This window comes from Citrus clementina, unplaced genomic scaffold (genome assembly GCF_000493195.1).
Source record: "Citrus clementina cultivar Clemenules unplaced genomic scaffold, Citrus_clementina_v1.0 scaffold_9, whole genome shotgun sequence".
In the NCBI taxonomy this organism is placed as follows: Eukaryota; Viridiplantae; Streptophyta; class Magnoliopsida; order Sapindales; family Rutaceae; genus Citrus; species Citrus x clementina.
The window spans coordinates 12523575-12540407 of NW_006261964.1; the positions used below are offsets into that span (position 1 = coordinate 12523575).

The following is a 16833-nucleotide window of genomic DNA, read 5'->3' on the forward strand; positions in this document are numbered from 1 at the left end:
TATCTAATTGTAATTAAATTGTATAATATAAATGGCACAACCCATGCATCCAATTAAATTATGACCAAGATCGCACACCGCATGATTACAGAAATGGGCAAAAAGGAGGAAAAATAAATATATCAACTAGAAAAATGAAAATTGAATACAAAGGAGAGTCAGAGGGTTAGAAACAGAATGCTCGCTTAAATCCTAGATGGCTGCAAATCTGTGATGCGAGTGATTATAGTACAACTGCCTACTGCTGACTTTGGCCGTGTGGTGGTGGACCTGGTGGAGGTGGCGGGGCCATACCAGATTGATTACCCGACTGCAAATAAGCAAGCTTATAATACGTCAGCTTCTTTAGAGCCGGCATACAAAATTTACTTCCAAGAACAATTATGGGAATAAAGTCAAAATGTAAAATCCAACTCCACCATGAAGATGGAATGGAATTATGGAGTTCCAATTAACATTACTTTATTAAAATGAGGGCTGCCTCACTTGATATATATATATAGAGAGAGAGAGAGAGAGATGGGTCAGCTAAATGGTTAGTGCTTGTCAGGCACCACATTGATTTCAATAACCTAGAGTCTGGGGATTTATATCAATCTCCAATATCAGGTTTGATCATTGCAGCATCAAATTTAGGGCTTACCTGGAAGGGATTATATCCTGGCATCATTGGCATTTGTCCTTGTGGACGGTTGAATGCACCACCCTGTGGATACATTTGGGGCCCGCTTGAATTTGGAGGGCCCTGCATGCCATTTGGAAAGCCTCCAACTTGAGGAGGTGCACCACCCCCAGAGTGCATGGGGTTCATGCCCATATAATGGCCTTGTTGCATTGGTGGAGCCATCTGATTCATAGATCCTTGCATCCCCTAAACTCAGAAACCAATTTTTGATTAGCAACATTGAAACACATTTGGAACAAAGAAGAAAGAAAATCTACAGACTGGTTTCGTAGAAAGCTTTCAAGCAGGACATGTCCTTTTAAACAATTCAAAGTAACCACGAGAAAAACTTTCTGAGAAAATCTGCTTCGATGTTTGAATGTAACAGATTTTTTGGAGTTTATTGTTGAGAAATCAGTGTAAAATTTAGAAAGAAAAACTGTCTAATGCAATTAACATACAGGCACAAGTGTTATCGCATAACACACAAAAAATCTCTTTTCTGCAACTACTACATTAAGAATAGAAACCAAACAAATAAGATGTCGGTCAGCTATTAGCAACATCGGTGATGCACCAAGGTTCATCACAAACTCCTTTACACTTGAAATCTTACAATAACTAGTAAGAACTAAGGGTTACACTTTTAGCAACATATAACCTGGTCAGAATTATTATTTTTTAGTTCTCAAAAGCTATTTTCAAAAAACTAGCATACTAAATTCTGCCAAATAACTTCTGAGAAGTAGGCTTCCCACAGACAACTTTTTTAAAGTCACTAGACTCTGGAAAAGCAAAGTCAGAAGAGATTCAACACTGATAACATGTTATATTTCATTATTAACAGAATTTTCTCAGAAACTTTACAATTAAATTTAAATCTCAATGATGCTCTAAAGGTCAGTTGAAATTTTGAAAGTAGTATCCTTTAATTTTTTCACAACTGGCTATTTACAATTAATTTTCATTTTCTCATCTGTTAAGATAACAATGGCACAAACTCTATAGCCTGGTGCAAAGAGCAATATCAAACATACTTCAAATATTGGGAGGTGAAGATAATCCATCTAAGGTTCATACCCAACACATTTCATTCAAATTTACACAGGTGATATGAAGAAAATGCCAACTCATAATAAACCACCCAAAGACGTCTTTACTGTTCATGAAAAGAAGAAACCTTCACATCAATGTGACAAAGCAAAACCGATAGATAAATTGCATACGAGAGGAAAATCAACAAATGAAAAGTAGAGCTGTGCACAGTATCATACCACAGGAACAGGCATTGACATTGGATGCGATGAAGGTGTGGGCAAAGAACCTGGCATGGGAGAAGGCATGCCAAGTTGGGGCATTTGAGGTGGTGGACGAGATATATGCGGATGTTGAAGCATGGGCAAGTGGGATGGAGGCTGCAGCTGTGGCATATTTTGAGGTGGCATTGCCAAATGGGGCATTTGCTGTGGGTGTCCCTGATGCTGTTGCGGTGGCATCGGTGGAGGATTTTGTTGATATCCCTGCTGCTGATTGGCTGTAAGAAGAGAGGGATGTGGACCAGGTGGAAGAGGAGGTGCTCCTAAAGGCATGGAAAGAGGCTGCTTTTGCTCCCCCTGAGCTGCTGAATCAAATGATGGAATAGATAACGGCATAGCAACTCCGACCCCGGGGATAGTTCCTTCATTTCGAGTCAGTCCTGGAGCAAATGGTCCTGGAGTTGTTGGTCCTTCTGGCAGAGGGAAATTTCCAGGCATGCGGCCAGCAAAGACAGCATTTTGTTCACCATAACCTGAATTTAAATATTTAGAATGATCATGGGGAAAGGGAAAAGAGAGAAAATTTTAAACTGATAGGATTGCTGGTGTTGACTAGTAAAATAACATCAAGCACTTATAAAATCAGAATCAAATATGCCACAGAATTAAAATCATTTTTTGGATTTTCCTTTTCCATCATTTAATTCATACAAGTCAAATCTACAGAACTTGGGCCATACAGCTCCAGCATACAAAAGAAAACAACCAGAAGAGGAGGACAAGGTGAGAGGATAACAACCTTGGTTCTGACCCATGTTAAATTTATCACGAGCAGTGTCCCCTGGCCTATTCCTACACCAAAACTTTGTGGTGTGATCATTGCTACCACTGCAAAAGAAACGGTTTCAGTCACAAAAGAGGTGGCCAAGCTTGATAAATACACAGTGACAGATAAAACCATCACAAGAATGTTAACCGGGAGAAAGCTGTGGACAAATTTAAAAACACAACCATCTCTTATGTTTAATTTAGTATTACTATGGAGCAGGATCGTGTCAGTGAAAGATACACAGAGAGCAATGGCTGGTCACAGAGCTGAGAAACCAGAAGCATCATTGTCATAATCTAGCAAAAAGTTGACAGCACCAACTAAATGTTATGAGACCTCTACAAGCATTTTCAATTAACTCAAATATTCTACTAATGGCTACAAACAAGCATTAAACATTACGATAAACTGGTGCCAAAAAAAATCAGCAACTAAACTGTAGCAAAAGATGAGATATAATACAGAAAAATGCTGAAGAATTGGACAACATAAAAAAAAAGGGACAGACCACAGATTACAGTAAGTGGACTAAACATAATTTCAGTTGATGTCTCAAGACATTAAGCAAAAGAGAAATCCTTTTTCCTTGAGAGGTATCAAAAGATAAAAATAAACATGAAATTGTCTTTACCTACAAAGAAGATATCCGATGGGATGCCACGCCAAGTCCCATACAGTGTTATCATGTACATTATGAATTTCAACTTGCGGAGTTTCATGCCTGAGAACCAGAATAATTTTTTAGTAGTCATATAGCTACAAATCCCTCTGAAAATTCATTCCAAATCTCAGAGAGTAATAGAAATTGCAATAACATGTCAAGACATCATATCTTTTACTAGTGAAATCAATCTCATCAAAAGCTAAATAAAATTTCCAATGTCAGAGCAACAAAACATAGGCAGCCCCACCCCCCCCCCCCCCCCTCCCAACAAATAAAGAAGATTTGAAGACAAAAAGCTTGCAAACTTAGTGAAGTCCACAATAGATTGGGCCCTAATCTATGGTTAGCACATACTCAAATAACCAATAGTTTAGTAGTATTTCTATCAGTCCTAGCAGCAAATTTCTCCACTCAACCAGAAGCAATTATTTCCTCTCTCTAATGTACGGTAGTGTGAAATTTTTTTTTTTTTAAAAAAAAGGATCCAATGACGAAAACCCTTCAGGCAACCAAGCCTTTATCCTTCTCCGCCCACCAATAAACAAAGCCAATAAGGGAACAAAAAAGAAACCAGTTCAAAATACTGACACAAGGAAACAAAATATATAATAGAACACCAGCTCAGGCATCTCAAAATTTCTAAAATCTGGTTCCACAATTATCAGATGTTGGTAAATCACAAAGATAATTGTCAGATGTTGGTAGATCACTAAATCACAAAGATTCATTTATCTAAGTATTATAAAATTACTAAAAGTTACATGAAAAGCAACTAGTAGTCAGCTCATACACTGCATCTAAACTTAATACAATAAAATAATAAGTTCTCTTAATTTGCGTTCCTCAAGTCACTGCAGAAGTTTTCTCTCTTTTCTTAATCACTGAGTAACCCATGTGGGAGCTATCTTTGTGTTTACAAAATTCAATCTATTTCTTCCATCCTTGAACAGCCATAATTGCAAAAATATGAGAGATGAATTAAGAAAAAGACAGAAGGGTAAAAGGTGATTACATTTTTTCACATATGTTCTGTGTAATAAGATGTTAGAGTTTACATTTTAAGGAATTACAAAATAAAAGTTGACAAAAAAGTTATGCAGTGCATTCTCACAATATTTTTGTAAGTATTTGAGAATAGCTTAAGATAATAATTCTTTGTAATAATATTAAGCAAATGCGAGATTAGTATTCAACATGATATCCTCAAAAGTTAAGACCCCAAAGCCTCTGAAGCCAGAATTCTTCATCTAAATACTCTTCAACTTATTGAGTGGCCAAAAGAAAAGGGAAAATAATAATTCTTCTCCCCCTATTCATTCAGTAAATATATACCATGATCACATAAAAACAGGTAATGAAAACTATTAACAACGATAATACAATTCTGATGTGTACATGAGGTGAAAATTTATGAAACCAGTAAAAATATTTTTTTAATCAAAAATGAAATTACCCGACAAGCCAATGGAAAATGGAACCGTCGAGACTTCCACTGACAAAGTATTCTTCATGAAATGGATGCCAAGCCAATGCTACAATGTTTAAAACAAGACATTAGCCATAAGTATTATCCACATACAAGTTGAATAAGAAGAGTAAGCAAATTATCATAATGAATCTTATAGAAACAAGACGTACACCCTAAGCTTCGTCATGTTCAGCTACAAGTCACATTAAAATAAGAGAAATTTAAGCATAAGTTGAAACACAAAATGAAGAAAAGATGGAAAATGGTAGTTTTGGTACTATCTTTATTTTGATGAAGCAATCTTTCTGACAACATATCTTTTAGCACAGTTGCCTTCATATTTGCACTTATTTTTCAGGAATATAGCAGACTGATAAATGCAATCTTTCAGATAGTGTGCAAAACCCAAACATTTAAGGGGTGATAAAATAAATTGTAATTTAAAAAGCTCAAAATAATTTTCCAGTTTCAGGAATTGTTTGCCGGAGACGGTGCATCTTTTGGATAGTATGCAAATCCCAAATGTTTAAGGGATGAGAAAATAAATTGTAATTTAAACAGCTCAAAATGTCAAATTTCAAATTTTGTCTTATAGATGTTTCAAGATTAGTAGATTTTTCAAATTAGTTTACCAAGTATCATGCTGAGAGGTTTTAGGATTTCAAGTAAAGTGCAAGAGGGATCAAGTTTTGATAAAGAGGATTCAAGTCCTTTATTTGCAACTGTGACTAAGTAAGTATATCAGAAGTACAAGCTCCTTTTAAAGTCCATAAAAATTAATTCAGACTGATAGTGCTGATGACAATACATGTTGTAAAGTAAGGACTGGAATGCAACACTGATTGTATACTCACTACAGTCAGCAAGGAAGTTTAATCTCCAAACCAAGTTACTCTACGTAACCTAGCATATTAATCATGCTAATGCAATTTCTCTCCATTTCTTCTTTTACTTTTTTCCTAAACAGAAATTTTCTGGACCTGTCGCAAACTTGAGTTCGAAACTAGGATGTCACTTGAACCCCACAATCTTTGTAAGTAGGAAAATTATGAAATTTTGTCACATAGGTCGCCCCAAGTAATCAACCTATAACTTGTGCGAGCAAACCACTGGCCTAGCCTCTTGATACCCTCTCAAAATTATTTGATGTTAGTTCTCAATATGCAAATCATCAAAAATACTTGGCATATTTACCCACAATATCCTTTGCAATTTTACTTTCTGTGGGTTAAGCAATACTTTTCAATTTTATCAGACTCAAGCATGATTTCACTAGGAAAATAATTGTTACTAACCAGTCACATCCTTTCGGTGGCCACGGAATGATTCAAGCTCCTTCATAGCTCTTATGTCATAAAGCTGGAAACACATAATATTTTGAAGAAAATGTCAAAATTGTGAAAGAAAGAAGGGGAAAAAAAGAAGAAAGCAATTTAAAAAAGTATTAAACATCAACATTCAAGTTTCATAATTTAATCAAAAGAGTTTAAGAAAGTAGGAACCACCACCTTGATAATCTGATCCTTGGAGGCAGTCAGTACCCAGTTACCATTTTGGTTCCACTTCACACAAAGAACCATATTTTTGTGACCATGACTGCAAAGAAATGAATAACTTTAATAAAATTGTTAATACTTAAAACAAAATTACAACTTTTAACACAAAGATACTGTACTCACAAAGAGCATAGTTCTCTCCCACTTTTGGCATCCCAAAGTTTCACAAGGCTATCTTTTCCACCTAAGAAAAAATGGCAATTAGCAGCAATAATCGTGGATATACCTTCTCACATCAATACATCCGCAAAGTAGTTAGTAAGAGACATAGAACGAACCTGAAACTAGAAGAGATTTGGTAGGGTGCCAATCAACACTCTTCACATCCCAACCATGGCCTGCCTGAGTTCAAACCACATACAGAAAACTCTTAGGTTAGCTCATGCACGCTTGACACATAAATCACACAATAAACTTAGTAATCAGAAACAATGATGGTTGCACTAAAGGAAGAAGCTGTTTTACATATAATGGTTATTGATCCTATCATGATGCAACATGAATATTTCATGAAGAAAGAATAAAATAGAAGGCAAAATAAAAATATAATACAAGAGATAAGTATACCAATGAACCAGAAGATGCAGAGAAGTCATGCATGTATGCGGCTAAATGCCATATAGATAAAGAGGGAAAAAAACTAACAAATAAAAAACTCTCTGCAATTAGCATAAAGTAAATGTGCAATTTGGCAAATTCATCACAGAAATTTCTATTCCCCTTGCGTGCTTGCACGTGCAAGTGTAAATGCACTTATCAATGCAACTTTCAGGGGTCATGCTATATTTGTAACTAAAATCATAGAGATAGTTAATTCTCCTGAGTTGATTCTCAGCCAAAATATTAAGGCTACTGGGCAAATTTGTCTCTATACCAATTCTTTTTACCTATTACATATTTAATATTTAGGTAACATGGAATTCAGTAAGCAATAAACTTTAAACATTCGCATGGAATTCAGTAAGCAATTAACTTCAAACATGATGAAAGATATGTTGTCAGAATATTTTGATAGTGCAAATATGAAAGTTGAGCTGTTGTCAGAAAGATTGCTTAATTACAATTATTACTATGTTTAATAATAATAATAAATAAAAATCTACCCAATTGCTTGAACTGTCAAATCTCTGAACTTGAAAACTTTGTATCTACATGCAGTGCAAAGAGAGAAGCTTATGCTCAAAAAGACAGTTTCAACCATACAAACTACAACACCTTCTCAATTGTGTTGGATAAGAAAAAAGAGATATCACGAAACTGTTTTGACATCGGGCAGAGAAAGCAAAGGTACTGGCATATATCATGTAACACAAATATACTATAATAATTTTCAAATATGAAGCAGAATAAGCCATATAAATAAAGGATTTATCAAAGGCTTGGCACTAAAATGCTCCATTAAGGGGACAATATCAGACCTAACTGCATCTCCACCAACATAATGAATGCATCAAAACTAGGCAACAAACTCAATATTACTTTCATTGACTAGTCAAGGCACATTACCAGTTAAGGAACGCTCTTCTTGGCATCGAGCAAAGTCCCAAACTTTAACAGTTGTATCATCAGAACAGGAACAGAACTTCAAGTCAGTCCGACAGAAGCTATATTCAAAAGGTTGGCATAAGAGTGATTCTTGCAAAATGCTCTAGAAAAATATGAAAGAATAAACAGATAAAAGCTTACCTTAAATCACGGACTGATTCTTTATGAGCAGATTTATTGGCCTTCACATTATTCATGTTGTTCTGCCAATACCTAAAAGTTTCCCCAATGTACATATCTTTATCTCAACAAAAATTCACATTTCCATTGAATAATAGTAACAACTATATAGCTTTGATTGGCATATTTACTTTATTGCACCGCCATCATCACCAGAGACCATCCAGTTATCATTGTGGCTCCATACCATAGATCTAATTGCATGATCATGGGCCTAAACATATACGAGAATATTTAAATTTACCAAAAACCATCAGTTTGGCTTGTTTTAGATATGTCGAAGCAGCACAAATAACTATTATGTACCTGAAGAATCATTTCAAAATTGAAGGATTGTCCATTCCAAAGAGTAAATTCTCCACTTTGAGAGCCAGTGATAAGACGCCTACCGGTGGGAGTCCACTAAAAGGGGAAGCAAGTCAGCACACAGTTCATGAATAGGATATACACAAGAAAAATAGTGCATACCATGTTGAAGACCAATTAAAAATGTCAAGGCATATAAGTTTAACATATAAACAGATGCAAATGCATAACATGTCATGTCTGCACATCACATATAAACCAGAAAAGGACAAGTGTGGTTCCACCACATTAGGTGCCCATGATTAGCAGAGACTACTAGAAACCTATCATAGCCAAACCTATTTCTACAGCTACCATGTTTCTCACATAAAGCTGACTAGTCATACGTAGCTATGCAATTAAAACATACAGCATGAAGCAGGTACGGTTCCTTTTTATCATTTTCCTTCAATTACAAGGTGAGCAAAGGGAACTACATAACACATTGAAGCTAAGTCAACCACAAGAGCAAGTCTACAGTAGCCAATATTCAATGTCACTAACATTCAAGTATAGATATCTCAGTTATCTATAATGTGTTAAAAGATAAGAATGCCTCCTATTCCAGAGGTTTGTACTCATTGAATGTCAAAATTACAGCCAAAATTAAGCTGACATGTCATATTCTTGTTTTCCAGAAAAAAAATTATTGAAAACATTACTGAAGTAAAATAGAATACCACTTCCAAGAAAGGACCATTGCCAAAAAAACCTTGACTTTTAAATTCCAAAAAGAAAACAAGTACATTTAGTAACAGGTAGAGATAACAGGTAGCTGCTTCATCCAGGGTTCATTTCATTAATGGACCAAAGTGAAACCAGAAAGAGGATTTGAGGTTGTTTGATTTGATGTGTGGAAAACAAAGGAAAGCTACTCAGCAAACTATGAATGTCAAAAAACTTGATTTAGTCTTCCTCACCAAAACCCGATTAATTGAACAACGATTCTTGTTAAGAGATGTGTGAACAAACTTTGCAGCAAAGCTTGTTGATGGATTATCAGCATAGGCAACTGTAGGTAACATCTGCAAGGATCACAGCAAGGTCAGAATTCACACAAACAAAAAAGCACAGGATCCAAACTCTGATGAGACTTACACAACTGACATGATTCTGATCAATACAGGAAAAGGAAAAATACAGAGAAAAAGTGTTCACTAACATCAATTGCCGCTGCGGGGGTAGCTTGCAATACCGTCCTGTCCCTTGAATCCCGCTGCCACATTCGAATCTGCAGAAACATTGGTATCAGGTTGCAACCAGTTCAATCCAAAATTCCATTAACCAACCAAAATATGCAAACATACATCTCTCCACTAAGTTTACTGAATGAATCTGTAATGGGAAATAAACATAGTGCAAACAAAAGAAACAAGTTTATCTCTACACTAGGAAATCTTCACAAACAACTAGCAATCCAATTTGCCAAACAAGCCTGTGATCTAGAACTTTTAACAAAAATTACACCCAATTTCTTTTACAACGGATCAAAACCCTTGCACAAATAAATTCTCAAGATAAGTTATACAAGTCATAGAAAGGAATGTGAAAACACATCCAACCTAGAGAATACAAAAGTAATATACTCAGAAATGTGCAATCCACGATTCTAAGTTCAGTGGCCCAACAGTAACTTGAACTATTAAGCACAATCTCTTGGGGGAATGAAAGAAAGATAATATTGTAAGTTAAAAATAGGAAATTCAATTTCTTATTTTACTATGTTCAACTCTATGTATTCCTCTATCCGTGGAGTACATTGAATGTACAGAAATGGCTATAACAGAGTTTCTGTTATTCGTATTAACAGCTACTCTAGGAGGAATGTTTAACTAGAAATTTAATCCCCCATCAATAGCAATGAGGAAAGCTCATCATTATACAGCATATCATCTGTCCCTATGCCAAAAACGGTGCTTCTTCATTTCTATGTAATCAAACTACATTAGTTAAAAAGCAAAGTATTAAGAACACAATTCATACAGACATGTCCACCTGTATCATTAAAAGTACCCAAGAGAATTCTCTTTACATAATAATCCACAAGATATTAAAGATCTGAATATGCAGGGGAAAAAAACTAATATATTATGTAAATTCTTCTAATCAATAACTTTATGTTTCTTTTCCAAAGAAGAAGTTCAACACGATCATTAAGTAAAAGAACTCTCTTAACAAAATAGAAAAACAGATATCCTGCGTCAGCAGAATATTACAAATGATGGCAAGAATTTTAGAGACATTTCTGACCAAATCTAAAGCCATAATAGTAAAAAGAAACAGCCTATCAATCATAAGGATGATATAAGTAAAACAAGAGACAAAATAATCATAAGAACATTTGAGGAAACATCTATAAGCAAAAAGAATAACACAAATAATAGATAAACAGAAGGTACCTGCATATACCGAACAACAGTGCTAGTATAATCAACTGCCCTCCTTTGAGTGAGCTTTCTCATTCTTTTTGCAGCAAAACTGTCACCATGAGCTGCATCAAGAATCATTCAAAATAAATTAACCATTCAGATAAACATCAGAATACCAGAACTTCCATCAAAGTGCAAGTTACTCTTCATGAAAAGAAACGGACCATAATTCAAAATTTTTGTCCACTTAGAAGTGCATCATCAGATGCCAAAGTGATTCACGTAAAACCAAAATGCCTACAGTCTGAACACTGAAGTCTAATCAGAGAATTGTCAGTATGGAATCCAAAACCACCTGCTCTACTCTGAGACAGCCTCTTGATAGTGGTTTCCAGGCTATACTACAACTACAAAGCTGGCAGTGTCTGCTGTAGTTGTGTATCATGAATTACAACAAAGAAAAAAAAAATTATTTTTCTTTTCTCATTATCTAGATATACTAAGCTGAAGCAATATTCTGAGATTAAAACAGAGATGGTGGTCCAGGTGATTGTGGCAGGGAAAATTATTGTGTCACATCCGATCTTTTTTTCCACGTTTTCAGAAAAATAAAGTAAAGCATCTCCAAATCTCTTCATCTTATTTAATGCGTGTGGCAATTGAAAACTAATCTACTATGCAAACCTTACAAACCGAATTCGATGATCTAAATCTTTGTTAACTGAATAACAATGCCTACTGAAATCATGCCAGCAGTAACCTCCAAAATTCTCTAAATTTTTTCAAGGACCAACCTTACCAGATTTTGAATTCACTGTTTCCACCAACACTAACAACGATTGCTCATTTGAATTGTCACCTAAAACAAACAATTTAGTTTTCACACTAACTTATCCCTAACAAAAATCCATCCACACAACTTAAAGCCTAAACAAAATCACCACATTAAATCCCAATTGAAAGGTCATAATTCAATCACTTAAATGGACCTAAATTTAGCATCAATCGAGAATTCCTAAAATTTAAGCACAAAATGCAGCACAAAAAAATTTTTAAAATAAATTAAATATGCACGTAACTAACTATAAATGAAATGCATCTAAATTTGTAAAGAATTGAAAGAGTTACCGTCGTAAGGAGGGTTGGAAGGCAGGTGATGAAATTCGGGTGGGTTGAGAGTACTGGAAGAGGCCGAAGGCTGCCGCATCATTGGTGGTCCAGGCGGTTGTGGCGGCTGTGGGCCCCTATTGAAGTGGTCCCCTCCACCACCTGGCTGCTGCTGATTGTGATGTTGTTGAGGATCACCGTACATCATTGTCGCCGGAAAATCTTGACGGTAATGAGAGGAATTCCTGTGAGAGACAGTTTTGAATATTAGGAGATTGGAGGAGCTCTGGATCAAAACCCTAAACCCTAATTTTGATGAAACACGAGAGACTGAGGGAAGCGGGAAAGAGAGAGTGTATAGATATTATACAGTTCCAATTCGGTTTTTTATTTTTCAATTTCTCTTAATTTTTAAATTAAATTTGGGCCGGATGGACGATGGAAATGGATCATCCTTCAAAATTCTTATAATAGCCCTTTTACATTTTATTCTCTAAAATACCCCCAATTTAATTTATTAAATGCAAATCCATATTAAAATTGCTCGACATAAAATTTCACTTTAAAAACAGTATTATTTTAATTTTTTATGAAATATATAAAATCTTACAATTTTAAATTATTATTTTTATATAATTTTTGTTAACATAAATATTTCTTTATTGATTTTGATGATAACAAACTTGATTAAGATTGATTAATCTTTTAAAAGTTCAAAATAATTTTCATCTATTTTGACAAGTTTTATAAAGTGTTTTTATAAAGATTTGGAGACAAACAGTTATCTTGCAAAATAGTTCACTGCAGCAGTTTTTGTGAAAAACGACGATCCGACAATGTTAATAAACGGCTCGCCGATATCAAACAGAATTGAAGATTAGTCGCTGGACCTAAACGGCGATCCGACAAATCTGATAAACGGCTCGCCGATATTGAACAGAACTAAAGATTAGCCTCTGGACCTAAACGGTGATCCGACAAATTTGAAAATCAGCCTAATGGTCATATTGACCAGTCAAACAGCGATCCAACATCTAGTTAACAGCGATCCGACAGTGTGCAGAAAGTCAATAACGGCTAGTTTTCAGCTCCAACTATAAATAAGCTCATTCAAATTCAAACAAGTTTGATCACAACACGACCATTGAGCTTATATTCAAGAATACAATCTTCATAGAGCTTTAAACACATTCTTGCTTCATCTATTCACACTTTGGGCATTGATTTGTAATCTTAAATATTGTGTGAGAGAAAAATAATTTGTAATCTTTTACTTTGAGTGATTGTAAGTGTTGGGATACACTTGGGCTAAGAGATTGGGGATAATCTCTTATTGTAAAGGTTCATTGACACCTTGGAAGTCAAGTGTAAGCATTTGAAACCTTGCAGGTTTGCTTAGTGAAATCCTCAAGCCCGGAAAGCTTGGAGGCGTGTGGATGTAGGCGAGGTTGGCCGAACCACGTAAAAATCTTCGTGTTTGAATCTCTCTTCCTTTATCTTTTTATATTGTGTTTGATTTAATTGTTATTGCTTTATATTCGTTTTAGATTTGCATGACATTTTGTTTTAGAATTGAAGAATTTTTTAGAATCCCAATTCACCCCCCTCTTGGGTTGCATAATTAGAATTTCATTTAGTATCAGAGCTTGGTTCTCTTGTTAGGACTTAACAGTTTAGAGTAAAAGATCCATGGCAACCCAAAATGACTCAACCTTTAGGGAAGGACAGTCCACAACTAGACCACCGTTCTTTGACGGAAATGACTACCCATATTGAAAAACTAGTATGTGAATTTATTTACAAGCACTAGATTATGAAATTTGGGAAGTTGTATGTGATGGTCCGTTTTTGCCCCTAACTAAAAATGAATTCGGGGAAGATATTCCAAAACCTTCAAGGGAATGGAATGAATTGGAAAAGAGAAAAGCTTATCTAAATTCCAAAGTTATGAATGCTTTATTTTGTGCACTTGATAAGAAAGAATTTAATAGAGTATCTAGTTGTGAAAATGCCAATGAAATTTGGCACAAACTTGAAGTAGTTTATGAAGGTACAAATCAAGTGAAAGAGTCGAAAATTAGTAAGTACACTCGACAATACGAGTTGTTCCAAATGGAACAAAATGAGAGTGTGTACTCTATGTATATGAGATTTATGGACATAGTAAACACCCTAGAAGCCCTAGGAAAGACCTTCTCAAATAGCGAAAAAGTTAAGAAAATCATTAGGTCATTTCCAAAAGAATGGAGACCTAAAAGAACCGCTATTGAAGAGGCCAAAGATTTAAATACTTTACCTCTTGATGATTTAATTGGTTCTCTCATTTCATATGAAGAAGATTTGGCAGCAGAAAAAGGGCATGAGGAGAAGAAGAAAAGCATTGCTCTCAAAGCTTCAAAATATGAGAGTGATGGGGAGAGTGAACCGGATGATGAAGAGTTGGCCATGCTAGCAAGGAGGTTCAGAAAATTCTTCAAGAAAACCGGAGAGCGAAGAAGTTTCAGAAACATCAAGAACCAAAGGGAGAATAAAGAGGTAATCACATGCTATGAATGCAAGAAGCCTGACCATATAAGATCGGAGTGCCCACTTATCAACAAACTCAAGAAGAAAGCCATGGTTGCAACTTGGGATGATAGCGAGGAAGATTCAAGTGATGAAGAAGGATCGCAAGAAGTATCAAACCTAGTGGTTATGGCAATAAGAGGGGATGATGATCTCAATGAGGTAAGTGATCCCACCTATGATGAATTGTATGATGCTTTTAAATAATTGCATAATGAGTTGATGAATATTGGTAAAAAGAATGTATGTCTTAAAAAGGAAATGACAAACCTTAAAAATGAAAATGAATCTCTAAATGCAAGAATTGCATGCCTAGAAGTACAGAATAAAATATTGCATGATGAAATTGCATTATCAAATGAGAAACCTAGCATCTCACATGAGCATTTAGAATCACGCATAGATGATTTGAAAAATGAAAACCAAATGCTTAAGAAAAAGAGCAATGAGTTGAATGTGATTGTTTTGAAATTTACAAATGGGCAAAAGATGTCGGATAAAATGCTTAACTCACAAAAATGTGTTTTTGATAAAAGAGGACTTGTGTATAAGCCTAACTTGAAGCAAAAGTATTATAAGAATTATTTTGTTAAAGCTACCTCCACAAGTGATCATAAGATTGTATGTCATTTTTGTAATCAAGATGGTCATATGAAAAATAGACGTCCAGTAAAAAAAATGCATATTATGGTATGAAATGCATTTGGGTTCCAAAAGGAATCACTACTAACTCTCAAGGACCCAAAAAGCTTTGGGCACCTAAAACTTGAGATTTTCTTTGTAGGGCTTGAAGAAGAAGAAAAATAAATGGTACTTGAACAGTGATTGTTCAAGGCACATGACCGGAAACTATGCATGGTTCTCAAGCTTCACAAAAATTGAAAATGGTGGAGACGTATCTTTTGGAGACAACTCAAAAGGAAAAATTCTTGGAATTAGAAATGTTGGTAAAGTTTCCTCAACTCTAATTGAGAATGTATGTTTGGTTGAGAACTTGAAACATAACTTAATTAGTATTAGTCAATTATGTGACAAATGTTATAAAGTTATCTTTGATAAATTTAGTTGTGTTATTGAGAATTCATGTGATGGCAATATCTTATTTGTTGGGAATAGATGTGGTAATGTTTATATCATTGACATAGAATGTGCATCTACTCTTGACAAATGCTTTTCTGCATTACATGATGATAGTTGGTTATGGCATAGAAGGTTAGGACATGCTAGTATGGATTTGATTTCGAAAATTTTGAAAAATGATTTAGTTAAAGGTCTTTCGAAAATTACTTTTTAAAAAGATAAAATTTGTGAAGCTTGTCAATTTGGAAAACAAATCAAAACATCTTTCAAAAATAAAAATCATATTTCTACTTCAAAACCACTTCAACTCCTTCACATAAATTTATTTGGGCCATCTAGATATGCTAGCCTAAATGGCAAATATTATGCATTTGTGATAGTGGATGATTATTCTAGATATACATAGGTATTATTCTTAGTCAATAAGGATGATACTCTTGATGCCTTTAAAGTGCTTTGTAGGAAAATACAAAATGAAAAAGGGCATGGTATTGCATGCATTAGGAGTGATCATGGAGGAGAGTTTGAAAATCATGCATTTGAGATTTTTTGCAATAATCTTGGCATTGAGCATCAATTTTCATCACCAAGAACTCCACAACAAAATGGAGTTGTTAAGAGAAAGATTAGATCCATTCAAGAAATGGCTAGGACTATGTTGAATGAAAACTCTTTGCCTAAGTATTTTTGGGCCGAGGCCGTCAACACCGCTTGTTATGTTTTAAATCGTGTGTTGATTAGACCTAATCTTAACAAAACTCCATATGAGGTTTGGAAAGATAGAAAACTCAATATTGGTTATTTCAAAGTCTTTGGATGCAAATGTTTTATTTTGAATACAAAAGATAATCTTGGCAAATTTGATCCAAAATCCGATGTTGGTATTTTTCTTGGATATTCAAACTCAAGCAAAGCTTATAGAGTTTATAACTAAAGAACTCTAGTTGTAGAAGAATCTATGCATGTTACATTTGATGAGTCTAACCCCTCCTCTATGGAGAAAGGAATTATTTATGATGATGCAGATGGAGAATTACAAGAAGAATCATCAAAGAATAAACAAAAAAATGCACCACAAAGAAATCAAGAGGATGAACAAGAAGAGCAAACAAATATGGAGCAACATGAAGGTACTTCTCAAGCACTCCCCAAGGAGTGGAGGTATGTTTCTTTTCATCCTAAGGATGTAATTTTAAGAGATCCCT

At 34.9% G+C, this 16833-nt stretch overlaps 1 protein-coding gene across 1 annotated transcript; it reads right to left on the reverse strand.

Annotated features, from left to right (window-relative positions):
* On the reverse strand, positions 1-12383 carry LOC18033171 (flowering time control protein FY). Its single transcript, XM_006420671.2, has 18 exons — positions 12005-12383; positions 10907-10998; positions 9670-9738; positions 9428-9532; positions 8469-8564; positions 8294-8376; positions 8124-8195; positions 7944-8041; positions 6716-6775; positions 6561-6621; positions 6390-6477; positions 6177-6240; positions 4867-4945; positions 3381-3470; positions 2720-2808; positions 1939-2453; positions 644-871; positions 1-310 (listed from the first exon to the last, which is right to left on the reverse strand). The coding sequence occupies exons 1-18, from the start codon at positions 12189-12191 to the stop codon at positions 239-241; spliced, it is 2148 nt and encodes a 715-aa protein (XP_006420734.1). The 5' UTR covers positions 12192-12383; the 3' UTR covers positions 1-238.
* Positions 12384-16833: the final 4450 nt, after the last annotated feature.

What these genes read in the sequence shown, in the direction of transcription:
- LOC18033171 (XM_006420671.2), bottom strand. Translation starts at nt 12,191, where the DNA reads ATGATGTACGGTGATCCTCAACAACATCACAATCAGCAGCAGCCAGGT. An exon ending in CAAATCTCTTCTAGTTTCAG is followed by an intron (nt 6,622 to 6,715) that starts GTTCGTTCTATG and finishes ATTTTTTCTTAG; the next exon opens with GTGGAAAAGATAGCCTTGTG. An exon ending in GGGAGAGAACTATGCTCTTT is followed by an intron (nt 6,478 to 6,560) that starts GTGAGTACAGTA and finishes ATTTCTTTGCAG; the next exon opens with TCATGGTCACAAAAATATGG.